Source organism: Carettochelys insculpta, chromosome 8 (genome assembly GCF_033958435.1).
Source record: "Carettochelys insculpta isolate YL-2023 chromosome 8, ASM3395843v1, whole genome shotgun sequence".
Taxonomy (NCBI): Eukaryota; Metazoa; Chordata; order Testudines; family Carettochelyidae; genus Carettochelys; species Carettochelys insculpta.
In genome coordinates, this window is record NC_134144.1 from 6,215,614 (window position 1) to 6,242,091 (window position 26,478).

The following is a 26,478-nucleotide window of genomic DNA, read 5'->3' on the forward strand; positions in this document are numbered from 1 at the left end:
GTGTTTTAACCGCAATAATTGGATGGTCACGCCCTAAATCTAGTCATTTACTTAAGTGCAGGGGCCCATTTTTATCATGCTTCATTGCCCCTCACACGATTCACAAAGCCACAAAGGCCATGGTTCTGCTTACTGGGGAACAGGCTTAGTTAGGAATTCACTGGATGTAACAGAGCCAACTATGGCAGCCCTGTGCTACTCCTGCTCTCACCTCTCAAAGGTGAGGCACAGTGAGAGATGGTGGAAGCACCTTTGTCTGCTGTTCTCTGCCACTAGTTAAGTCTCCTGAGGGCTGTAATAATTCATTACAATTCAGTTTACTGGGCTCAGTACAACAGTAACTAAGTGGGGTTTAGTGGTCTGTGGTATCTAGGAAGTTAAACGAGAGGACCTGGTAGCCCGTTCGGCCTTATATTCGCTGGCATTGCCAGGGCCTAAATAAGACACAGACACCATAGGCCAGAGACCTATTACCCTGAGTTGTGGAGTCAGGTGATTAGGTCAGACTCAACTTCCATTTAAAAAAAACAAGCCTGGGGTGATCAGACAGCTATTTTTGGTAACATGGACAGGTTGTGGCCAATTAAAAAAAAAATTACAGAAGCTGTGACGCATCCCTGACTTTTAGCATACATAGCCCTGAGAAAATGGGGAGGGTGGCGGGTCCAGCACCCTGTCTACCTCCAGAGAGGCTGTACGCTGCAAAGACTCCAGTGCCCAGTAGCTCGGGGGCTGGGGGCACAGTTCTCTGCCACCCCGTGGGGCTGTTTCCTGCCACCCTGTGGGACTGGGAGCCGTGGAAGGGTTCCCTGTTGCACACAGCAGCAATACAGCTGCACGGGGTAGGCCCTGCCAGTGGCAGCAGCATGGGAGCAGCAGAGGAATCACCCCCTCATGGCCCCTGAGCAGCTCCAAAATCCCTCTGGGGCTACCACTGGTAACTGGCAGCTGTTGGGCAGGGGGCGGGGGGGGGGAAGCAGTTGCTCATGGCAGAGCTGAGCTGCCAGCATGGTACCCTGTGGAAGGCACCCCTGATGCCCATGGAAGCTGGGCTGCTGTTGGGTCCCCTGCTGCTGCCAGCTCCACAGAGGTCACTGGAGGTCACAGATTCTATAACATCCTCTTAATGATGTGCAAAGGTTAAAACCATGTCCCTCCATTGGCTGCACATGGGACACTCTCCTAAGCTTGCAGTCACTCTGAATCATGGTTTTGAGAGGGAAGGAATGCCCAGGCACTCCCATGAGGTGTTAACTCCCAAGCCACCACCCTAAGGGTCCCATGAACAGCTGCCCAGCAAAGAAGCCTGTACGTGTCAGGAAAAGAAGAAAGTGGTAGGCTGTGTCTGCCCACTTAGCCACCCACACATGCACGATGACACACAATGACCTGCCTCTCTAGAAGGGAAGAAGGTTTCTCCTGCCACTTCAACTGTGTAAGGCTATGTCTACACTAGGCAAACTAAGTCAACTGCAGATAGGCAATTCTAGTTATGGCAACTGAGCAGCTAAAATCGACGTACCTGCACTTTGTACTCTGCTTACTTGGCCATCCTCACTGAAGAAGGTTGCCGAGAGGGTTTCCGCCATCAACCTCATTTAGACCTTGTGTATTACAAGGAGTACAGGAGTTGACTCTGACCCCTGAGAGGTCAATTTCACATGTCCCTACCTGACGCACTAAATCAAACCCCTGAAGATTGACCCAGAGATGGTTGATCTTCCAGGCTAGTGTAGACATAGCCTAAGTATTGGGTCACAGTATTGGGAGTGGGATTACAAGTGGGGAGCAATGAGGGCAGAAGGCATGGGGTGCCTCGGCATACACTTATTCCATTATTCCTGTCCTGAACACAGCTACAACACGACACCTTGGGATCACTGCAGCTAAGCCTAAATTAGAAGAACCTAACCTGAGCCCTGTGTCCTGAACCAGGCAAGAACAGCAGGGAGGCCCAAAGTTAGTATATATCATCCCTGAATACACCAACCTGCACACCCATTCCCATGCTGAAGGTAGTTTGGATAGAACAGAGAATCAGGCCCCAGATATTTATTCTAGTCACTAGTAGTGGAAAATTATGTGCCCAGGTTTTGTCAGATTGTTAAATTGTTCCCCTTGCATATCAGTTTTGTTCCAGTGTTTCTAATCTGTGTGTGATAAATGTCTGTTCTCTTTGAAAGATTATTTATTCTCTGTAAAACATTTTCAGGGCAAAACAAAAAGACAAAACAGAACAATCAGCTGAGTGAAAGACTGGCATGTAAAGCACTATCATTAGCAAACCACTAGCTTGAAATGCCCTTGTAGGCAGAAATCTTGGGCTTAGCCCACAAGAGAGGGAAAAAGAAATGAGATCTATAACCATCTATTTTTGGAGAAAATAAAATGCTAAATAAGCCATCAAACTGGAACAGTGTTTACTGGTAGATCCTTTCTGTGTCTGGAAGTCACTCTAAACAATCCAGGAACCATCAGTTCTAAGTGGATCAACTGGTGGTAACTTTCTGGCAATGCCTCATTCTTTCTGTGCTTTGCATCACTAGAATTCAGGTTCTGAAACAATTCATTTTAAGTAGTGCTGAAGCAAAGTATTGCCAGAATTCTGAACTAGAGAGATCAAGCTCCAGATTGTAGTCCTATAAAACTTATTCTTTCATCATAAATCTGACATCGCCTGCTGGGAACTCCATGAAGCAGGGCTGAGACTATAGTGCTGAGTTGAAACCACCAGGGTGAGATGACAGTGCAGGTTCAAGAATCAATCATGAAGGGATTAATGCATTCCAAGCTGGATGTTACATTGGATTGCATGTATACGTACAGCTGGGAGCAAGATATGTCAAGGAAAGACAGAGAGATTGGCTTGGGGATGGGAAGCGTGTATCTGCGTGCGTGAGAGAGACACAGAAATCTCTGACTGTCCCATGAAAACTAAGGAGCCTATCTTTGCCTCCCACAATAGGACAAAATATACACAGAAAATTCTGCAATTGATTCTCATGTATCATCCAAACTGGGAAAATATTACAACCAGATGAAGGAGTTCTGGAGCAAACGATAATGTTAGCGATCTAGGCAGATAACTAGAGGGCAGCAGGACATGTATGTATATCTTAACGTGCAATTACCACTGTTTAAAGTACAATTCTATTGTTGGCTGGAAAGTCAAGCGTGGAAACACATTGCTGCTCTCTTCTAATCATATCATGTACTTACATGGCCCTATTAATTGCTCCAGGATCTTGGGACATTCAGAGATCTTAAAGCATTTGCACAGACAGCTCTCCCACTAGAAACTTGCTCAAAAAACAAGTGACTACTTGTGGACCAACTTCACAATACCTCCTCCATTTGGGAAGCTGTGGAGCAAACAGGTTTGCGCTGAGCACTACTGACTCTTGATGAGTTTTCTAATGGTCCATGCTCTGGCCTCAGAGAGAATAACGCTTTATAGAATCATTGACTCTCATAAGATTGGGGTTGGAAGAGACCTCAGGAAGTCACCTAGTCAAATCAGCTGCCTGAAGCAGAGCCAATCCCAACTACACTAATCCAGCCAGGGTTTTGTCAAGCTTGGCCTTAAAAATGTTCAAGACCCACCGCCTCTCTAGACAACATTTGCCACTCTCCCAGACAATGAGTTTCCTAGCCACCAAGCTAGACCTCTCCCATTGCAACCTGAGACCATTGCTTCTTGTTCTCTCATCTGCTACCATTGAGAATAGCCTGGCTCCATCCTCTTTGGAACCCCTCCTTCAAGTCGCTGAAGGCTCCTATCAAATGTCTCCTTACCCTTCTCTTTTGCAGACCAAATAAGACCAGTTCCCTCAAGTTCTCCTTATAAATCATGCACCCCAGGCCCCTTATTCTCATTGCCCTCCAGTGAATTCTCTTCAATTTGTTCTCTTTCTTTCTGTAGAGGTAGGCCCAAACTTGGATGCAATACTCCAGATGTGTCCTCACCAATGCTGAATAGAAGGGAATAATCACTTCTCTTCCATCTGCTGGCAATGCTCCTGTTTATGCAAAACATAATTACTCACTCTAGTCCTTTTTTCAAGAAAAATCCTTTAAGTCAGAGCCAATCTTCTCTTTTGACCTAAGCCCAGCAGAGCTCCTCCATCCTTTCTTTACAGTCCTTTCATTTTCCTGGAATTCTTGTGTATCTCAATAGTGTGGAGAAGCAGCTTCCAAAGCCAAGTGCAGCCCATCCTTGATTGTTCATCCTCCCATAAAGAGTTTCCCCAGTGCAAGAATGGTAGCATGCACACACACACTCACACAGACACACACACAAAAGTAAGTAAGCAAAAAAAAAGGAAAAGAAAAAAAAAAGAAAATCACCCTCCCTAATTTTAAATTGAAAAAAAAAATAGTTGAGGGAAAATTTTTAACTAGCCTTAGTGCGATGCTGGCATACCAGGTACCTGCTCAAGCCAAGGCTCCAGAGCGCAGTGAACAGTTATAAATGCATAGCTGGAAACCAGTCTTGCCTATTCAAGGGCACACGTCATCAAAATAGATATTAGATGTTAAGTTGCTCAGAACGTGTTTACTGTTTCAACTTTATAATATGCTTGTAGGATGCTGCACATATTGATCTCACTTGTATCCTTTGTAGTTCAGGGTATAAAGTTATACTGAGTGTTTTTTTCCCCTGGTAAGCCTCTGTAATTGTACAATTCGCCAAACAGAAAAACAAGCATTAATTAAGGTAATGTACTCAAGATGCGTTATTGATGGGAAATGAGATATTGGCGTAGCATCTGCAGAGAGAGGCCTAGCTGACTTCATTCCTATCGTCATGCAGGAAGGAGGAATTGACATACTAACTTGCTCCTTCCATTTGTGCTTTGGAAGGGAGGGGGTAACAATGCCTGACTCGGAGAAATTAACTCCCTCTGATACTGCGTAAATCCTGAGGAGCAAGACTTCCTAAACATAAACACAGAGAGCATCATGCTGCTTGTGACAGGTTAGTTTTGAACTGACTGATGACTACAACTCTCAAAGGGGTGGCTCTGTTAGTCTCTGAACAAATATGTAGAGTCCTGGAGACCTTAATGATTAACAAATTTATTTGGGGAGATGTTTTTGGAAGCTGAAGCATGCCAGATATATCTGATGAAGTGGGCTCCAGACCATGAAAGCCTGTGCTCAAATACATGTGTTAATCTTTAAGGTGCCACAGGACTCCTCGTTATTGATAACAGAAGTGTCACCTTTTGTATCACAGTCAAACTCATTTATATATACACACTAGCTTGCTTGCTTGCTTATACCTGTAAGTATCTAATTTCTTTTGCTCCATAAATAAACCCTTAATTGATTACAGAATTGACCACAGGTACTGTCTGCGGTGTGAGATCTACGGTACAAATGGAACTGGGGTAAGTGGGCTGGTCTCATGGGAATGAAAACAATCTGAATATGTGGTGAATTCTGGTATAAGTAACCTTTTATCAATAAGTCCAGCTTGCCTGTGTGGCAGGACAGTGTGAAGGGGAATGACTGTGACTCAATTATAAGAATGCTGTAGGACTTTGGGAGTTGACATTTGTAACTGGACTGGTAAAATCTAGTTATAGACCAGTCTGGGGCGTTGGCCCTGAGGTAGCCATCACAACTGTGAATTGCTCCAGACAGCATGAGATCTATTATGATGATCTTTAAGCTTGAAATAGAAAACTTTTGCCTGTTTTTCAGTTCAAGCAGCTTCCAACAACAGCGTTTCTACCTCTATTATGTCAATGATCTGTGAATAAAGTCTAAAAAGCCACACACTAAAGGCATGGGAAATTGGAGTAGAAATAACTTTGTTACTTAAGCAATAATGGCCAGACCCAAGTAATATTATGCAATGTAATAAATGGTTTCCAGGTTGGGTAAACACCAACATTTTGATTTAACATTTACCTAAATGTTTTCTGAGAATATATTATTTACTTTTCAGTATTATTATTGTTAGAAAGGAAAACGAGTTATAATGTTCCCTTTTTATAGCTCCATCTGACAATGCAGCATTGCTACAGCTACCACCTCCTTCGTGCAGTTTCTCATGCAGTTCAGAGGTAGAGTAACAATGAATAAATCACTGAAAATACAATTACAAATTGAGGAGCTTGCTAAAGGTGTGGCTAAGATGGGGAAATATATTCAATCAGATATCAGCCCAGGCCATGAGGTAGAGCAGGTATGGGCAGTAAGTAGGAGGTGGTACACCAGAGTTAGCTCCTGACAGACACAGGTGCTTTATTTACCTGTGCATCTGCAGGTATGGCTGCATGCAGCTCCTGTTGGCCATGGATCACCACTCCCAGCCAACGGCAGTTGCAGGAAATGGCATGGACTTGAACACCACCTCCCACAGCTCCTGTTGACCAGGACTGGCAATCTCTGGTCAATGAGAGGTCAAAGCTGCTGTACCTGAGAAAACACAGGTAAATCTAGAGCTAGAGGCCCAACAGGGACTAACCCTGGTGAAATGCATCCAACCCATGGGCTGCTTATTGCCCACCCCTGAATTAGAGGGGCAATGCATACTTTGGATGTGTGAAACACAAAACTTAATAACTGTATTCACTCTGAGACCACCATTGGTGCAATCTTGGGGATCCTACAAGAGCTAGTCACAGTTGTAACCCCTATGGAGCCAGTGGTGTGCAGTTATCACTCATGGGCCGTGTCTACACTAGCCCCAAACTTCAAAATGGCCACGCAAATGGCCATTTCGAAGTTTGCCAATGAAGCGCTGAAATGCATATTCAGCGCTTCATTAGCATGCGGGCGGCCACGGCACTTCGAAATTGACGTGCCTCGCCGCTGCGTGGCTCATCCCGACGGGGCTCCTTTTCAAAAGGACCTCGCCTACTTCGAAGTCCCCTTATTGCTATCTGCTCATGGGAATAAGGGGACTTCGAAGTAGGTGGGGTCCTTTTGAAAAGGAGCCCCGTCAATTTTGAAGCGCCGCAGCCGCCCGCATGCTAATGAAGCACTGAATATGCATTTCAGCGCTTCATTAGTAAACTTCAAAATGGCCATTTGAATGGCCATTTTGAAGTTTGGGGCTAGTGTAGACGTAGCCATGCAGAGTAAATGTCCATTCAAAATGGTGGCGGTTGGGGGAGACAGGACTATGTCTCAGTTGTCTCTGATCACATGATGGGGCAGAAAAGGTGAGGTTCGCTGAGAGGTCGGGGGAAGGCGCTAATCCATCTCAACTGCCTTTCATACATAGCTCCCTTGTGTTTTGTTCAATGGACACTTGAAGCCAATGGGAAAGGTAGCAAGGTGGTCTGAGTTGAAGATCCATCAGCGTACAGAAGAAATGTAGATTTTCATACCTTTCTACGCAACTTAACAATAAGGTGTCTCTGTCCTCCATCTCTTGTTAAAAGTGCGATTTGGATAAGAGTAGGGTGACCACATCTCCCTGTCCCAAATACAGGACAGGGAGATATGGGGGGAGGCTTGGCTCCTCCAAGCCCTGGAGAGCCAGGAAGCAGCAGCTGGCGGCAATCTCCAGGAGCCCTGGGGAAGCCACAGTTGCCAGCCTCCCTGGGAGCCCTGGGGAAGCCGTAGCTGCCCATGCTCCCCTTGCTTCCCTGAGGCTGGGGGGCAGGGGGGAATATGGGACAATGAGTCCCTTTAAAAGAAAAGCTGGGACACCTTTTTGAAGTCCCAAATAAGGGACCAATATAGGACAGTTGGTCACCCTAGATCATTGCCAACTAGACGAAGTTAATCCTAGATGACTCTTTTTATATAAGATAAGGCCAGCAAGTATTTTCCCTGGTGTACTTATTCATCCATATGTTTATTACCACTACAATGGATTACTGAAACACACTTCAGGAAATCTCAAGAGGTGCAGCTGATGCAAAATATAACCCCAACTGTGGAAACATTACAGTGATGCTCCCAACATCTCACTATTTCCCTCCATGTGATACAAAGATGTTGCTGTTGAATTATAAAGCCATTTATACACTGCATGGGGGAGCAAGTGTTCCAGTCCAGGTCCACAGACATGTAGTAGTGGCGTTCACACTAGTAGACTACAAATAGCTGTGTAGACACAGTAGCTTGGTTGAAATGGAAGATCTGAAACCTGGGGTGTGTATAGATTGTGTGAGTTTAAGCTGCAAGTAACATCTACAGCAGGGGTCAGCAACCCCTGGCACAGGTGCCAAGAGTGGCAAGTGAGCCAGTTTTCATCAGCACGCAAGGCAGGAGCTCAGCCCCAACCTGCCTCCCCCACACAGCCAGGACCTCACTCAAAGCCATGCTGGCTTTGGATTAACAAAAGACCAGCTAAGGCAACAACCACCACCTAAACAGCAAAGCTCGGCCTCTTCATTTATTAATAAAGCTGTTGTAAAGTAGGACTATTTTAAAAGTACCAGCACTGGGACCGTACATAGAGGTTAAATAGGTTAAACTTCAGTCCTCTGCCTTGGAAAGGTGGCTGACCCCTGAGCCACACCACTCTCTCATCCTCCTCCTTCAAATTGCTCATAAAAAGACTCTCTGCTGTGCTGTCAAAGGAAAGAAAAAGAAAAAGAACCGTCTCCAACAGGCAGTTGGGGTGCGCAGTAAGGTCTGTTTATTAAGCTGTGCATAATTGTTTCATTACTAACTTGGGCTTTCCCAACCTGTTTGTCTCACACTTGACAGTAAGCTATTCAAGAGCAGAGACTGCCTTTTTGTTCTGTGCGTGTACAATGCCTAACACAATGGGGCCCTGATCCTTGATTAGGCCTCCCAGCTACTACCACTGTACAAGTAATAAATGTGTTTTTTTCATTTACTGATATACCTGCACCCAGCAGCAATGTCATGGGTATATTTCAACTCTTTCTCTCACACACGCACATATATAAATTACTAATTGATGACTAATTTTTCTTGCTACTTGAGATAAAATGATTAAATTAAAAAAGATCTTTCAGAGATTACATTTGCAATTCCTTCCATCTTTAATTACTTACTTTGCTTTAATTGCTAAATTAAAAACCATTAAGAAAGCTGCCTACTTCATAATCAATAATTTAATGAGAATTTCAGGGCCAGGAAGACAATGAAAATGTTATTTTTCAGTCAGACTTTTTCCAAGGCCTTTGTAAGAACTTTTCTCCTCTTTTGCTTCCAAGTGCCACTGGTAATATAAAAATTAAGCTCATAGAGGTTGCTATATATCATGTACACACATTACAGATATACACTGCCCGTAGGTAAAAAGTTCAACTTCAGGTCAATCCATTCACCTCACAAAGAGGAATACTGCTTGCTTTTCTCATTCTATTTCCAAATAATCAGCGACATATCAGCACAACTTGACGTTACACATTGCAGTAATACCTATGATAGATTCTGCATGTCAGAATCCACAAGACCATAAACAGCTACTGACATCTACAGCCAGATATGTCTCATGGCTGTAGCTTAACACACAGCCAATATATATCTTTGTAAAAAGCTCTGTAATTATCTTTAATTTTTTTTCTGATGACCTGCAGCAAACACAAAATTACTACAATGGCTTTTAAATTGAGAAATCAGATTCTTTTAGTGACTATAAATTTTCTCCCACGTTTTTCTCTATGACTTCTTTTCTCCATACAACCTTTTGACTCAACATCAGCATCTATATGACAACAAAGTTTGTTTCACACTGAGGTATGAACGGTGATTTGCAGTGCTTTCTGCCTGAACTATGACCACCCTTTATTCATAATTATAGGTGAGTATTCACAGCTGTGATTTACAAGATTCAGCCACTTTCAATGGCTGAAACAGTTGTTCCAAAAGAAGCCAGCAGACATGCAGGGGACGTTGCTGTTATTAGTAATGTATGAAAGGAGGAAGTGAAGTAGGAGCTGCCGGAATGGTAGAGAGAAATAAATCAATGTGGTATGTAGCAATAAGGTATGACCTCCATTAAAGCCACCTGGTGGGGCAGAGCCAAGAGGACTATGCTGGAGGCAGGGGGGTGGGATAGGAAGGAGTATAAAAGGCCACTCCAGCATCTCAGTTAAGGAGAAGCTGCGGAGGGAAACAGACGTCTCCCCTGCAGCTGGAGCAGAATACCAAGGAGAACTGTGACTGCCCCCAAAGGCCTGTGTGAGCTTCCAGGGAGCCCTGCCACTTCTGATACAGGGGAGCTGCTACTGTTACCCTGGGTGGTGTACCCCAGGGATACTAACAACAACCACTAGCTGCAGGTATGCCCGAGGGGACAGCAGGAAGCAGCCCAGGGAAACCAGACAACAGTCTGGTAGAAAGCTGGCCTGATACAAGGTCAGTGCATTCTGCATACACGCCCCCACCCCTTGAACCAGGGGTGTGCAGTGGACCTGGGTGGACCTGCACTCCCACTCGTGGGGAGGCAGTGCTCCCTCTCTTTAGATCAGGTACTCCTCGGGCACTCCTGCTGGAGCCCAGAGACTGAGTTGTGCAGGCCAGAGCCTTGAAAGCTTGCTGCCCTGCCCTGCGTCAAGGCTGGACAAGTAAGTTACTACAGCTCAGACCCCAGTCTACTTATGGACCCATCCCACTTGAAGACTAGCTAATTCCCCTTTTACCATCACTTGGCCAATATTCTAGTAGACCACAGGTAGATGTGGCACGGTGCAGGGCCAGAGGAGCAGGTACAGGCAGCCTGGACAGAACCTTCTTCACTTTTTAATAAACGTGATAACTAGTGAGAGACAATTCACATCTAATCCTCCTCTCTCCTCAACATCTACCACGACTTTTACATTCTTCTACCATGCTTCTGCTCCTGCCCCCAGACCTCAATCCCCTCCTTGTGCACATCAACACAAGGATAAAAACACATAGCTGGCTCAGGCCAGCTGACATAGGCTTGTGGGACTCTGGGCTAAACAATTTCTGTGTAGATGTTCAGGCTTGTACCAGAGCCCAGTCTCTGGGACTCTGCAATGGAGAGCTGGGGACATATTCATTATCCCTCTGCCCACCCACTCTGAATTATAGTTGGGTCTGGGGAGTTGTTCACACACATCTCTAAACAACTGCCAAGTTGGCTGGTCTTGGGTACTGAGGATAGACAAGACTCTGTGGCAGACAGCTAGGCACACAAGGGTTGGAGTGTGCTGCAGGAAGCCTGGCTTGAAGACAAGGTAGGTCCCTCTCCTCCTACTGTTATAATACTAGAGCTAGAGGAGAGAGCTTGGACAGAGCTACTGTTGGAGCAACAAGCTCATCACTCAAGAACACTGTTGCACACTTTGCCTTCAGAGCAACTTGAGCCACTGTGGTCTGAAAAAGACAAAGACCTACTGAGCACAAGTATCACACAAGGTAGCAAGTCTAGGTAAAGCCTAATCCTGAAACTACAAATGGCTTTGTTTTCCCTAGGATTTTACTTGAGTGTGGCTTGGTTATTTTGAGTTAAACATGTACAATTTTCTGCAGTGAAAAGAAAAGTCATGAATATAGGACGACAAAAGGATTTGTCCCCAGCTGGTGAAAGAAATGAAATGCCTAGTGAGCAGAAGCAAGGGAATGAACAGGAATATGTGGATGATTATTATTTGTTCAAAGCCATTGATGCGCCTAAGTCTTCACAAGCAAACACAAGTGACGGGGCTTTGCCCTGAGGTGGTTACAATCTAAAGTATCAGAGAGGAAGCTGTGTTAGTCTGTAGCTTCGAGAACAACAAGAAGTCCTGTGGCACCTTATAGACATTTTGGAGCATAAACTTTCGTGGGTAAAGACCTGTTTCATCAGATGCATGAGTGGGGGGGCGTGGTTTCAGAGGAGTATTTAAAGAGTGGGGTCCCAGTAAAAGGGAGGGCCAGAGCTGACAAGGTCTATTCAGCAAGGTGGAAATGGCCTATTATCAATAGTACGTACCAAAGAGGAAAAAATAAGTCAGATCAGACAGGGGGATATGACCCCTTGTCAGAGTCTAATGGGGAGATATTAACACCCAGGGCAGAGAAGCTGCTTTTGTAAGGTGCGAGCCACTCCCAGGCTCTGTTTAATCGTTGGTTAATGGAGTCAAATTTGCAAATAAATTGCAGCTCAGAGATTTTTCTCTTCATCTGATTTTTGAAATGTCTTTGTTTCAAGACTGCCACCCTTAAATCTGCTACTGAGTGTCCAGGGAGATTGAAGTGTTCCCCCAACAGGCTTCTTGTGTACATTACCGTTCCTGATGTCTGATTTATGTCCATTTATTCTTTTACATAGAGCCTGTCCAATTTGGCCAATGTAAATTGCAGTGGGACATTGCTGACACATAATGGCATGTATTATATTAGTAGACGTGCAGGTAAAGGAGCCCCTGGTGGTATGGTTGATGTTAGGTCCTGTGATTATGTCAGTGGTGTAGATATGTGAGCAGAGTTGGCAGCGAGGATTGTTGCAGGAGCTGGTTCCAGGCTTAGAGTTACTGGTTTGTGATTTATAGTGGCTGGTGAGGATTTGTTTAAGACTGGCAGGCTGTCTGTTGGCGAGGACAGGCCTGCCTCCCAAGGTCTGTGAGAGTGAAAGATCACTGTTCAGGATGGGTTGCAAATTGCTGATGATGCATTGGAGAGGCCTTAGGTGGGGGCTGTATGTGATGGTCAGTGGTGTTCTTGTTTTCCTTGAGAGGCCTGTCTTGTAGCAGGTGGCTTCTGGGTACGCATCTGGCTCTGTCCGTCTGTTTCCTCACTTTCTTAGGTGGGTATTGAAGTTTGAGGAACGCTTGGTAAAGGTTTGATTACAATCTAAAGCAGATGTTATACACCACAGGCATTTTGACAAGTAAAGAAGGGAGGGAGGGGAGGTGACCAGGAGCATGAGGGGTACAATGGCAAAAGGAAATCAGACACATTCATCGCTATATATGCAGTTTGTTCAGCTAAAACAAGGCAGAGGGAGGCCAGTGGTGTCAGAGCTGACCAGAAGAACTATGAGGTTATAATTTTATTTTGGGGGTTCATTCCTATGACTACACAAATATAAAGCTTGGCTTTTTTGATCTATGAGGCTACCAGAGCTTCTTCATGGAATTATAACCCAATAACTCACAGCTGCTTATTATTTATTCTGTATCTTACTGTGACTCACAAGTCCCCTTGCATATCGAAGCCAGGGATTACAAACCATGAGACCTATTATTTACGAGCAGAGGACAAAATAAAAGATATTTGTAACTAGTTACTCACTCAGAAGGACTAGTGGAGGACACACGGGACAGAATATGAGTGGAGGGTTCAGGGACACCCAGGGATTTGGGGAGGGGGCGGCCCAGTGACATTGCAGGGACACATGGGGGGATGACTGAATGGTGGTGCTGGGCCACCTGGAGATGGGGGGAAGGATGGTGACTGAATGGGGCTGCAGACACACATGAGGACAGGGACATATGTTCCTGACTGAACAAGAAAGGTTAAGGGTTACCCAGAGTCTGCATCTAACAATCCCCTCCCTCCCACTTCCCGGCTCCCACACCAGCTCCCTACTTCTCCCATCCATACCCAGCAACCCCCTCAAGTTCATACGCTGGCTCCTCCCCAGAAGTTATTTTGCTGTCTCTCAGGCTTCCCCCTTACTTAACTCCCCCAAGCCTTTGCACTGCTTCCTGAGGGGCGGGAAAATAAGCTTCTGCGCTGTAGTTGTGAATGAATTATTACTCAAAGTTCCATAGCAATACGCCTAGTCAGGAAGCTATTCATCAAAAACGATTTCTGGAATCTTTTTTTGTATTGTTACAGACATACTTGCTGACAGGTATTTTGAAATAAATTACCAAAATAACTGAAATGCACATGACTATGTGACATGTTCATTTGACAAATAAAATATGCTGAATTTGAGAACATTGCAAGCAGAATTTTTAATTTGTGGGGCAGAAGACCCCCAGGAGTAGGTTAGTAATTAGGATACACAGTTCAGTCCAACTTAACTAAGCTTCTGTCCCAGTTAATTTAAAGCCTTTTGTACCTCTCACAATTTTTTATAGCTGATTGACCAGCCTCCAACTCTTCACTGTGCTCCAAAATACATTTGGCTTGTAGCTTTATCAAAAATATATGGCTCTTCTCTTCAGCCAGAAACTTATTTATCCCACGGTGCAGAAATCTCCCATAATTTTCAGAGCTGTGCTGGCAAGGCTTTCACGATCAACACCTGCTGCAATCCCATGCCTCAATTTTGCACTAAGCACCTCAGCACTGCACACCTGCATTGTATGAGGATGTGCTGAGGTCAAGGAGCTGTGTGGGGTTTGAAAGGTTAGGTCCCAGTGCAGGTAGTCAGTGAGTTAAATCCATTTCTATCCAGCACTTATTCTAGGGCTGTTTTAAAAGCAAGGGTGTGTTGGTTTAGTTTCCCTGTGACAGGGCAGATGTCCATATCATAAAAATCCTACATCATCTTAATTGGCACTAATTAGCAATCTCAGCAAACGGCTTGCAAGCCGATACACAAACACAACTCCTATTGTTTGAGGCATGTTAGTGATAGCATACAGGGGAATGCTATATATGTTTGGTATATAAGTTAATGACTTCATTTGTCAGGGCTATGAATCCAGCACCTTTTGTATGCACTAAAACCGAAAGGAAAGAGTTATAACACAGTCCAGCATCCTATGTATTTGTAATTGTTTTGTTGGATGGTATGGCTTCCTTTGTACAACCCATGCCCTTTTGTAGTTGTATTTTCGGCTGAACACTTCTTATTTTCTTCAGAATTATGGCATTCCTGTTCACTGAGTGACATATAAAGTAGCACTAATAAAACCAACAATTTGATTTGCATGCAGTATCAATATTTTGAGGCATCTCAGTTCTAGAATGTACTCTGTATAAAACTTGTACATTGCAAGTTTACTTTTACAGACTTCCTGCAGATTATGTTTTCCAGGCAGGCTATTTAATTTGTCTAGTGACATGTTTTTGAAAGTGCCATATGCTCGCGTTAGAGCCTTTGCATGGGACTTCTCCCATTCCACTCCACTACCCCCCCATACCCATTCCCACGGGCTCACACATTGTTTTTTGCATTTTTATCTAGCTCCCTCCTTCAAAAACCTTAGATCCTGCAAACAAGACAGGCTTCTCATGGTACCACAAGCAGCATGTATCATCCTAACAGTGTAGAGCTGGGCAGGAAGGAGATTTGTCCATGGCTGATCCTTCTTCTGCACAGAGAAAATATGTTGTCTGTGAACACTGCCCTCCTTTGGTGAGACAGGATTTTGCACTATAATCCCATCCTGAGTTCCTCCATGGGGTGGGGTGCCTCCCTTTGGGATAAGAAGCCAGGTTTCTCTCCTCCTGGGCGGGGCACTTTGATAAACTCCTAGGGCTGAGTGAGTTGGCAAAGTGGGAGCGCCTGGATTCACCCTTCCTTGCCACCCTGATTCTCTGTAGAGACAGAACCTCAGGGGAGCCACTGAAGCATGAGGAGATGATGAAGCAACAGCCAGGACCCCTTCTCGGAGGACTAGGCCAGCAAAAACGTTAAGGCCATGACTGGTTATCAGGCCTTCCTGCTATAGGCTCTAGGAAAATGAATTAGCATCAATGGGAGTTATTTGCTGCTATCAAAACAAGAGGCCTAAAGAGCTTTGGACAAGCTCATCTAGTTTTCTTCCTCTTCCGTGGCTGGTGTTTGCATTACTCATCAAAGACACAACACTACTTTAGAGTTTTTAGCTTTTGACTGTGCTGTTCAGTCCGCAAATTAAATCATTGATAAGATATGATGCATAGGTTTCAGAACATGACCTTGGGCACGGTTGTGCTGAGCTGTTTTACCAGCATTTAAGTAATTCTTAATCCAAACAGTAAACATCTGACATGCTTCCTGCCTTCCTGTCTGAATGCCAGGGACATTAGTGTCACTGCTGGATAGAAATGGCATCACCTATGTTATTATGCAAGCATTCTGCTGCAGAAGAGTATGGAAGAATACAAAGCATGTTTGAAATTGTTAAACTGCCCTGCAAAATAAGTGACAAAGTCCAAAAGCAATCATGCATAAGGCCATAAATCATACTACAGTACATACAACTGAATTGCAGTGGTTGCCATTGAAAAGTCAACATTTGCCAATAATAACTGCAGAATATCTCGGTTACCAAGTATTTTCCTAGTTAGAATAGAAAATAATCACAGCATGGCCCTAATTCTTCAAAGAGTTATGCACATATTTAATTTTACTTGAATACTCCCACTGAAGTCAATGGAAATAGTCACATGGGTAATGCTAAGTGTAACTGCTAGCAGGCGGACACAAACCTTGGACCTCTGGAGCTTAGTGGAGGCACCTCTACAGTCTGAGCTAAAAGCTAGCTAGCTCTCAGCTCAGGCTGTAGAAGAGACTCATCGTTTCTCTGTAAGCGGGCGAGCTGCCACTACATGGGGCAATGAACCACATCTAGTTGTGCAGGTTACACTAAGCACAATGCATAGGTCTTTGCAAGATTATATCACAATGTGTCACTATTAGGAAACAGCTTTCAGATGACAACTACTATTACACTGCTGTTACAGAATGTGAAATCTCTAGCTGCAGTATATGACATATTTATCAGACAGTAGATAGACCTGTTTCTAAATCAAATATATTTCACAGATATGTGATCTGATTTTCCTCTTTTTTATACAGTACAGTCAACTCTTTCATATCTGGCAGCCCCAGGACCCGGAGGTTGCCAGCTATTCAAATACTCTGGATAATAGAGAGGTATACCTACCAATGCATAACACTAAATTAAAAACAAGATTAGATATTAACAAACAAAAATGCATGCAGAGTTCTTTATTTACTAACAATAGTGGTATTGTGCACTGCAAACTTATACTATACTTATTTGTATTTACTTTCACAATACTATACTTATGGAAGACTTAACTAAAATTTACTTATGGTTAAAATGCCAGTTATTTGAGAGTTCTGGATGATGGAATGACTAATATGGAAGAGTTTACTGCATTTTGAAAACCTAGCACAGGCAGGCTGAGATGACTGAATATTCAGATTTGTTTTTTTATTTTCTCCAAATGAAGTTGACTAGGACTGAAAATTACTCATTAGAATGTAAGAAATACACAAAAACAGCAGCCATCTTATACAGAACTAATCATACAGATAAACTCTAAGGGCTCGAGTTTCTTTCATGTCTCTTACATTTAACATTGGATACACACTTGAATTCCTTAAAAAATGAAGATGTTCGCTTTGATGTTGGCAGCATAAAAGTATTCTGCATTTCTATGAAACTGGCAAAAAGAAAAAGAAATTCAGCAGCTTTGCCTGTCATGAAAATCTTCATCTTTAGTGGCAAGAGATTCCACTACTGAATTGTGTCCTTAGTTGTGTACATGTTATCCAATAGGAATTTAGCCCAGTGTTAGGGTGCTTCCCATGCAATTTCAACAACAGGTTGTGTTTCTTCCCAAAATATTTAGAAAGTCCCACGATAATCTAAATATTATTTGCTCTTTCATAATTTTATTTCCCTGAAAACAGCATATTACCTCCCTATTTAATGAAAGCATCACGGATATTTTATCAACCTGCTGGAACAAACCATGCATGTGATAAAAAATGCAAATTTCATTAATTTACCATCTCTACAAAATATTTTACAAGTTCAGCTTTGTGATTATAAAGATTTATGTTCCATTCTCCTCCAAAATTCAGAGCTGATCTGTCCATTTGACTTAGACAGAATTGATGTGCAGTTCTCTGCATCTAGTATGTTTAATAATAGAGAGATGACTTAGGTTAATGATTTAAGACCAGGATATGATGAATAATGTGAACAGAAGCTTTAAATCCAACTTACAGGAAAATAAACCAGTGTATAATTTTCATGTTTCATTAAAGAACATCTTTAGGTATATACCTTAACACTAATTGATCCCAGAGAGATGGGAGAATGCATCTGACTAATGTAACTAAATTGATTTTTGTCTTTCTGGAAGAGACCATTAATATAACCCGATCATTCAGTAGTTGTGAAAGAAATCAGGTGTTCACAATGAATTAGCCACATAAGCATTATCCAAATATGAACAGTGTATCTAAGATTTGCAAGAAAGCTCAAGGGACAGACAATAAACATGAAAACCAGAGTTCTCCATAACCTAAGTGCTTGGGCGGCCACCCACAAGGGATTAGCTGAGCACCTATAGTCATCCACAGTGGGTGGCATGTATTTGTATCAGTAGTGCCCATCCACACATGCCTTGGTGCACACAAAATTTATTCCACTCATGGATGAAAAAGTAGAGGGAACACTGATAAACATCATTTAAAACATGCATTAGATTTTGGACTGAGACCTTTTCTCCAGTAGGAAGCTATCCATTGTTGAAAACCAGTGCAGGTGAAAAGGGTTTAACTCCAAGTTCAGTAAAGCCCAAACCATCCTGAGTGCCTTATTGGAAACTGGCTAATATTCAAAGATTCACAGAACTGAAGTGGACAACAAGAGGTCTTCTAGTTCAGTCCCCTGCACTGAGGCAGGACTAAATATTATCTAGACCATCTCTCAGAGTTGCTTGTCTAACCTGCTATACTACCACTACTACTACATAACCTTTGTACTCCGTGTGGCGCACAGGTCATCTACAAGTCTCCTCCACTTCACTCTGTCTTGGGACAAAACTTCTAACTGGCTCCAGGTGTACCCCAGCTGTTGTTCAGTTTCAGTAGATCTTCTCCACATTGTCTGAGGTCTTCCTCTTTTGGATTTTCCTTTTAGGTTCCATTTCAGAGCTTGATAGACTATGTTGCATGATGGTTTTCTGAGAGTGTGGCCCTGCCACCCCCACTTTCTTTTCTTGATTTGAACTTCAAGTGGTTCTTGTCCTACTCTGTTCCAAAGCTCCTCATTTGTGACCAACTCTTGCCATTTGATGTGAAGGATGTACCTCAGGCATTTGTTTATAAATGCCTGGAGGTTGTGATTTGAAGACTTTTTAGTATGTCAGGTCTCACATCCAAACAAGAGCACACTCTTCACATTTGTGTTGAAGATCTGCAGCTATGTTATGTCAGAAAATTTAATATAAGTACTCTCCATACCATTATCTACATTTTGAAGATATTGAACAAAACTGGACCCAGAACTGATTCTTGTGAGAACCCACATGAAATGACCTTACAGCTTGACTGTGAACTACTGCTAACTGTTCTCTAGGAATGTTTTTTCCAACCAGTTATGCACTCACCTCTTAGCAGCTCCACTTAGGTTGTATTTCCCTCATTTTTTTATCAGGCTGTCATGCAAGAAAGCATCAAACACCTTGCTAAAGTCAAGATATACCACAATTACCCTTTTTCTCCCATGCACAAGATTTGTTTCTTTATCAGAGAAAGCTATTAACTGGCTTGACACATGAAATCACAGAAAATTAGGGGTGGAAGAGACCTCAGGGGATCACCTAGTCCAACGTGTTGCTCAGAACAGTACCAAACCCAGCTAAATCATGACGTGCTTGCTTGATATGATTTGTTCTTGACAAATCCAAGCTGAGTGTTACTTATAACAATATCATCTTATTACCTTTTAGGTTTCTGCAAACTGCTCAATTATTTGCTCCATTATCATCCTGGGTACTGAAGTTAAGATGAATGGTCTGTAATTTCCTAGGTTGTCCTTATTCCCAGTTTGTCCATGAACAAGTGATTATCTTTATTCTCATTTTGTTAGTGAACACAGCTATCGTGGGAAAATTTCCTTGATAATATGTTAGATATTAAGTTATGGTAAAATTATTTTGATATAAACAATGTTTTTTTTTCCAGTGAAGGTTTTTTTTGGGTATTTTAATATTCACTCCCTTTTTAAATTATTCATACTTCTGTCAAACTTCCTCAAAAATAACTTTCACATCTAAGAACAATGAGTCTCGACTGACTTCCTTTTAACATGTTGTGCTTAATATTCATGATTCTTAGTAAATGACCTTCTAGCCTGTCTGTTTCTATGATCCATAAATAGTAAGTTGCCAATAAACTTCAGAGCATTCCACTGTCCCTTTCATGCAAACTTCTCTCTCACATCTAAAAACACTGACGTTATTATTACAGAAATGACTTTTTTTTTCTCCCTCTTTCATCCTTTCACCTGTGCAGTAACTGATGTTCTTTGAGATGAGGATCCCCGTGGGTGCTCCACAGTAGGTGCCAGAGTGCTCCTGCACCATCAAATGGAGGCTTTTAGAGCAGTGTCCTCATGGGCTGCATAGGTGTTATGCCCATCTTGAGCATCCACAGTGCCCCGTCAATGCCCACACACGCCCCTTTTGTTCCTTTTCTACAACAGAGGCAGCAGCAAAGAAAAGGATGATGGGCCTTTTCCCATTACAATCAGTTTTAAGTGCAAGTCCCTATACTTTCATGCTCTTGCTTTTAACTTGCTGCAATGAGCGCATATTTGGGGTACATGAGTTTCCCCCAAACAGCAGACCCATTGGGATTGTCCATCTGATACAGGCATAGAGCCCTTAAAGGATGAACAGTCTTTAAAGTGCAATGAACCTGGCATCCCATCTATCTAAAACAAAAGAGGAATAAGATGATTTTTTTTTAAATTGAACTGGGCAAGAAAAACAGGAAACTTATCTTGCTACAGAGGAAAAAAAAAACCCATATATCTATCTAGACAAAGAACGAAGCAAACTGGTATATAAAGAGCACTACTGACCTCTGTGCTTGGCTGGGGACAGTAGAGAAGGAAGTGAGCAGGGGTAGGGAGGTGGCACTGCACATGCACGATGACGAGGCATTGATGACCCATGAAATAGGCTCTGTGCTTGTGCGGTTCATGAGGACACTGCTGTAAAAGCCTCTGATCTATGGTGCAGGGGCCTATGGACACGTACTGTGGAGCACCCAGCGGGACATCTCTTGAAGAAGAATTACTTTTCCTACCAACATGATCTTCTACATTCTATGCCAAGTTCTGGTTGCTTTGTGCTGCTTGAATACTACAAAGGGGCTATAATGCCAGTTTCAACAAGCTACTTATAAATGTCCACAGTATAGGAGGAATATCATGGTGGTTAATGTGCTCTCTGCTTTTTTCCCTATCCTTTGGATATTCCCATGGGAGGTAGAAATATGTCTCTCCATTCCTAAACTACCTTTTGTTATTATATTCTTTACCAATTAGGTTTAGACTTTTAAACTGTGGTGTTGACCAAAAGTAACAGAGACCAAGAGGTTGCCAGGGACCAAGCCTCATGCCTCATTCTACACTGCATATGTTGTGTGAATGCCTTTCAGTCCAGGCATTTATGCACTCAGGAAAAAAGTGAGCATAGGGAAGAATAAGAGAAAGACGTGTACATTTTCATCCTCTTTTTGATGGAATGACCCTTAAGTCACAAGAGGTCAGCAGTTAGTTAAGAAGACCATTTCCTCAAAAACACACAACACACTACACCTACACACTATCTTATCCTCCATGCTTTTCCCAACCAATTTTCACTATGAAATTGTCTTTATTAATAATTTATAGTGAATTTTAGTGCATATGAAAGGTACCAGACAGAGCTCACTGAAAACTGTTCTATTTGCAGAATAAATGCAGTGTGGCTATGGTAGCGCAATCTTCCATGCACAGTCCCATGAGTCTGCTGTTGTCAACTCCATTGTGCAAGGGACAGTTAGGAGGCTCGTATTCAGTCCTCAGGCTTTCTGCTAAGAACCTCAATAAAGACAACAACTGGTGCTAAGCATGACTGTTGGTCCCATGATGACAATATCTGCATATTAGCAAATGCACTGAGATGATCAACACATTGCAGAGGTCCCCAATGAACGGTTACATTGTAATAACTTTTTGCTTGGTATATAATACCGGAAGATGAACAGCTCTGTATACTACTATCAAGTTCCCTAATAACACACCAGTTGATTTTCTCCACCGCTTTTACTCCTCTTCTGTATGAATCAACCATTGTATTGGCACAGTGCCACTAACGTCTGAAATTTGGAATGAGTCCAAGTCACAGGTTACTCACTGTTCTGGCATCCCAGAGAGACAGGGTCTTGTCTGCAGAGCTGGTAAGAATGGTGTTGGAGAACGGAAGAAACTCGATGCTATTGACAGAGTCCTTATGGCCACGCATGGTGTATCTGCATCTCTCACTAGAAAAGAAAACAACAGAAATATAGTGGTTGCTGTTAAGGACAGGGGATGCGGGTAATGCTGATCAATGGCTATGCTCCAAGATGTAGGAGTGGAAGAGGTTTACTTCCTGACATTAAGGAGACCCAGCTGTCAAGAAGACAATGACTGTAAAAGAGAATCAGATCTCAAATAGAATTAATTGTCTCAGGTAATAATTTCAAAGAAGTTATTACACAGTGGAAGGGTTATAATACACGCCAAAACAAGCATCGTCAAAACAGCCCCTATGCTCTCTATAGAGTTACTTGAACTTTTGAAAGGCTGAGAAGTGACCAGGCCTGGTGAGGGACAGAAAGGGTCAGGGAGAGGTGGGAGACAGCTGTGCTGAGGCCCAGTGATTCAGAAGAGCTTAGCAACGAAGGGCCCTGTGGCACCTTATAGACTAACAGAAAAGCTTTGAGCATGAGCTTTCGTGAGCACAGACTCACTTCATCAGATGCTGGTCATGGAAATCTGCAGGGCCAGGTATAAATAAGTCAGAGCAAAGGTGGGGATAACAAGGTTGCCTCAATCAGGAAGGGAGAGGCTTACTACCACCAGTTGATCTGGAGGTGTGAACATCAAGGGAGGGGAAGCTGCTTTTGTATTTAGCCAGCCATTCACAGTCTTTGTTTAAGCCTGAGCTGAGGGTGTCGAATTTGCAGATGGATTGTAGCTCAGCAATTTCTCTTTGAAGTCTGGTCCTGAAACTTTCTGTTAGTCTATAAGGCGCCACAGGACCCTTCATTGCTGTTACAGATCCAGACTAACACGGCTACCCCTCTGATACTTGACACCAAGAAGGGCTTAGGACTCCCGGATGCTGCTATTGCAGCAGCAGAAGTGACCAAAGCCCCAGGCCCTGTAAACCACTGTGGGCTCATCTACAGTAGCCCCACCCTTTGAAGGGGGCAAGTAAGTGAGCCTGAGCGGTGAATAGCAATGAGGTGCTTTGCTGCATATGCAGCACCTCATTAGCATAATTCTCGCCACATGAACTTTGACGTTTTGGGTGTAAGGGAACTTCAAAGTTGCGTGGGTGCTTTGAAGTGCCCATGGATAGACTGCTTGCTGGCACTTCCAAGTTAGCAACTTCGAAGTTCATGTGGAGATAATTACGCAAATGAGGTGTTGCATATGCATAGGTGCTGCATAGATGAGCTCTGTGGGAGCCCCACAAGGTATGCTCTGGATGGCTCTGAGGATGGCTGCCCCAGCTGCACCCCTTCTGCCCAGGGCTTGGTCCCTTCCAGGGCAGCGCTGCCTTCCCCTTTGCCCATGGAGCCCAGGAAGTCCCCACCACCACCACCCCACCTCCCGGAGGTACCCACTACACCAGAAAGAAAAAGAATAAAGATAAGACGACAGTGAAATAAGTTTCCACCTTACTGGGACTCCAAAGAGCATTTATATAAGCTGTGACTCTACAATGATGAAAGGTTAAAACTGTGCATATTGAGTCTTCAGAAAGATAACTGGTGGGGGGGAGACAGATAATGATTTTTCAAATATTTGAAGAGATGCTGCAAAGAGGACTATGATCAGTTGTTCTCTGTGTTCACTAAAGGATGGACAAGGAGACACAAACAATCTGCAGCAAGAGTCACCATGGCTAGATAGCAGGGAAAACTTTCAAGTTGTAAGAGCAGTTAAGTTCTGGAATAGGCTTCCATGGGAGGTTGTGGAATCCCCGTCACGGGAAGCTTTTAACAAGAGGTTGAACAAACACCTGTCATGGACAGTCAAGGTTTATTTGGTCTTGCCTCAGCACAGTTGACTGGTCTTGATCACCTCTTGAAGTCCCTTCAAACAGCACATTTCTATGATTCCGTGAAATACAAGTCTGAGTTCAGAAGCTCAAGATGCCTTCAAAACACAGATGTTATTTTATTTTTATTACTTATTTTGTTTTACCATAGATTGAAATTTGGATTGGTAATGGTCAGCAGACAGACATGGAACAGGGGATATTAGTATTGTAAGAAGAAATGAGTCACAAGCAGAAACATTTACCCAATTCTTTTCTGCTCTAGATCACTGGGATTTCCAGAACACTCCTGCTTCTGGAACAGTTTGGATAAGGAGGATAATGAGCTTTGGAAAACCACAAAGCACAATTCTTTTTGCACATATTTAGTGGTTGCATCTTTGCTCTTCAAGCCAGTTTCCAACTTTTTCTTACTCTGTAACATTTCAAAAGGAGTAATTTACAACACACAAAACCCCACACAATTTTACAATTACTAATGCCATCAGCTCTGTCCCGTGTGTCCTAGTTCCACAAATAAAGAGCAGGAGATAAACTCACAAACAAACATAAAGCAGCCAGCCACTGGTTCCCACTTTGATTTGCAGCTTTAGATCAGTATTTAATTCAATGTACATATGGTTTGATAGCTGAAAACACACCAGTCCTCAGATGGCTGCTGAATACATTGGGCTGAAAAACTGGATTACTGAGGGTCTTTTAACTGGAAAGGGACACATTTCTTAAAGTATTGTCTTTAGGAGGCTGACAGCAGGGGGAATTGAAGATTTTTATGTGGGGGAGTTGGTGTTGGAAGCTTTGATCATGATGCCAGAAGACTCAGAGCTCTTGCAGGGTTTATTTTTTACTACAAAGATAGGAGATCAGATGCAGACCAGTAGAGCTTAAAGAGGTTTGCCAGGGGCTCCCAATGAGGGGCCAGAGAAAAGAGAGTTTCCAGACTTAAGACCCCTTTCCATTTTCCAAGTTAGAACATATATGTCGCTCTGCATCTGAAGATCAATATTTTCTGTGGAGACAATGTAGGGTGTGCTTCTCTCTGTGTCTGGCTGCTTCCAAAAATGGAAGTTTGACCCAGGAAATAGATTTCAAATACACTGTATGTTGTACAAAATAAGCACATAAGAGTCTGTTTTAGATACTATTATACTACATAATTTCATAGTATTTCTAGAATTGTGTGTAACAAGAACCCAAGTTAAAGAATCTGTTATGTATATCATTAATGTAGCTTCCTGGCTTTTAGAGATTACTGGACAGTTTGTCTGATGCTCATAATGATTTTAGAACCATATATCAACTAATTTACTATGGTTTACATTCCCTGTGGTCATACTGCTTTAACTATCAGGACAGATATACACATGTTTATACAGCATTTTATACAGTATTTTCAAAAGTGACTACAATTGGACCTCTCTAATACAGCACCCTCGAGACCTGAGGATGAGGGAATTTGCTGAATCATGGGAAGTCATATTGTCCAGCAGCATTACCAACACTTCCACTGCTTACTGGCTCCTAGAAGACATTTAGGGGTAAATTAGAACTAAACAACAGCACAGAACACTGAGAGCCAGGACTGGTCACTGGAAACAAACTTTACGGGACCACAGGAAACTTGGCCACACCCATGATAACTGGTCATCTAGCTAACTAAAATCATGCCAGATTATGGATGTTACCAGAGAAAAGAGTTCAGGATTAGAGAGGTTCAAGATGTAGTGATTTTCAAGTGTACAATCTGATATGCCTCAAGGGGACTGCTTTTCGGATGATGGGCACTCTACACTTTCTCTTAGAGCCATTTAAGGTTTTGATTGGTGATGTCAAATGGCCACTAGAAGAAGGAAAAGAGAGTGAAAGAGAGCACACTTTGGGGAATGCACTTCTGTACAGTAGAACCACAATAAGAGAATCTTCCCAAAAAGGCAGCTGAAAACTGCATCATATCTGTTTGTGGAATGGGGCAGCATAATGGAGGGTGAGGAAGGGAGTGGAAGATAATTATTCATGAGTTCAAGAGGCCTAAGACAGGGGCATGCCAGGCAGACAGGCTACAAGAACAGACTTGTGAGAGATTAATTAGGTGCCATAGCATGAAGGTCCCATTTAGAATCACTGAGCAAGGTGAAAATGGACAAAAAGATGGATCATAACAGCAACAGAAGGGAAGGAAATGAGTTGTACATTTCCATCAGGCACATAAACACTTCGGTTTGATGCAGTTCTCTCTCTCTCTGCAACCCCCCTATCAATGAGTAGTGACGAGACTCTCTCCCGCTCCAGAGTTAATTTACCACTCTGGTAACTGACTGACTGATACTGCTGAGAATCTCTGACTGCTATAGAAAAACCAACTCATCTTCCCTTGCAACTGAGATATAATTTAACTGAGAGTGCATTTCTTGCATACAAGCTCCCTTCAAGTTGGAAGAAAAAACTTTTATCTCAATGTTCTACTCTGGCAAAGTAAAACTTGCTTTGAAGCGACACACTGAGTGACTCTGGCACATTTTGTATAAAAAGGGCCAGATTCTACGCTGTTGATAT

The 26,478-nt window shown here is 43.0% G+C and overlaps 1 protein-coding gene across 4 annotated transcripts in view; it reads right to left on the reverse strand.

Moving 5' to 3' along the window:
• SPAG16 (sperm associated antigen 16) overlaps positions 1–26,478 on the reverse strand; it is a 624,134-nt gene that overhangs the window by 196,771 nt on the left and 400,885 nt on the right. For 3 of the 4 annotated variants that reach the window (XM_075000811.1, XM_075000810.1, XM_075000812.1), the window contains exon 13: positions 22,009–22,135. The exons of the other annotated variant lie outside the window; for it this stretch is intronic. In XM_075000811.1, coding sequence (XP_074856912.1) covers positions 22,009–22,135 — 127 coding nt within the window. The remainder of the gene's footprint in view (positions 1–22,008; positions 22,136–26,478) is intronic. 4 annotated transcript variants of the gene reach the window in all.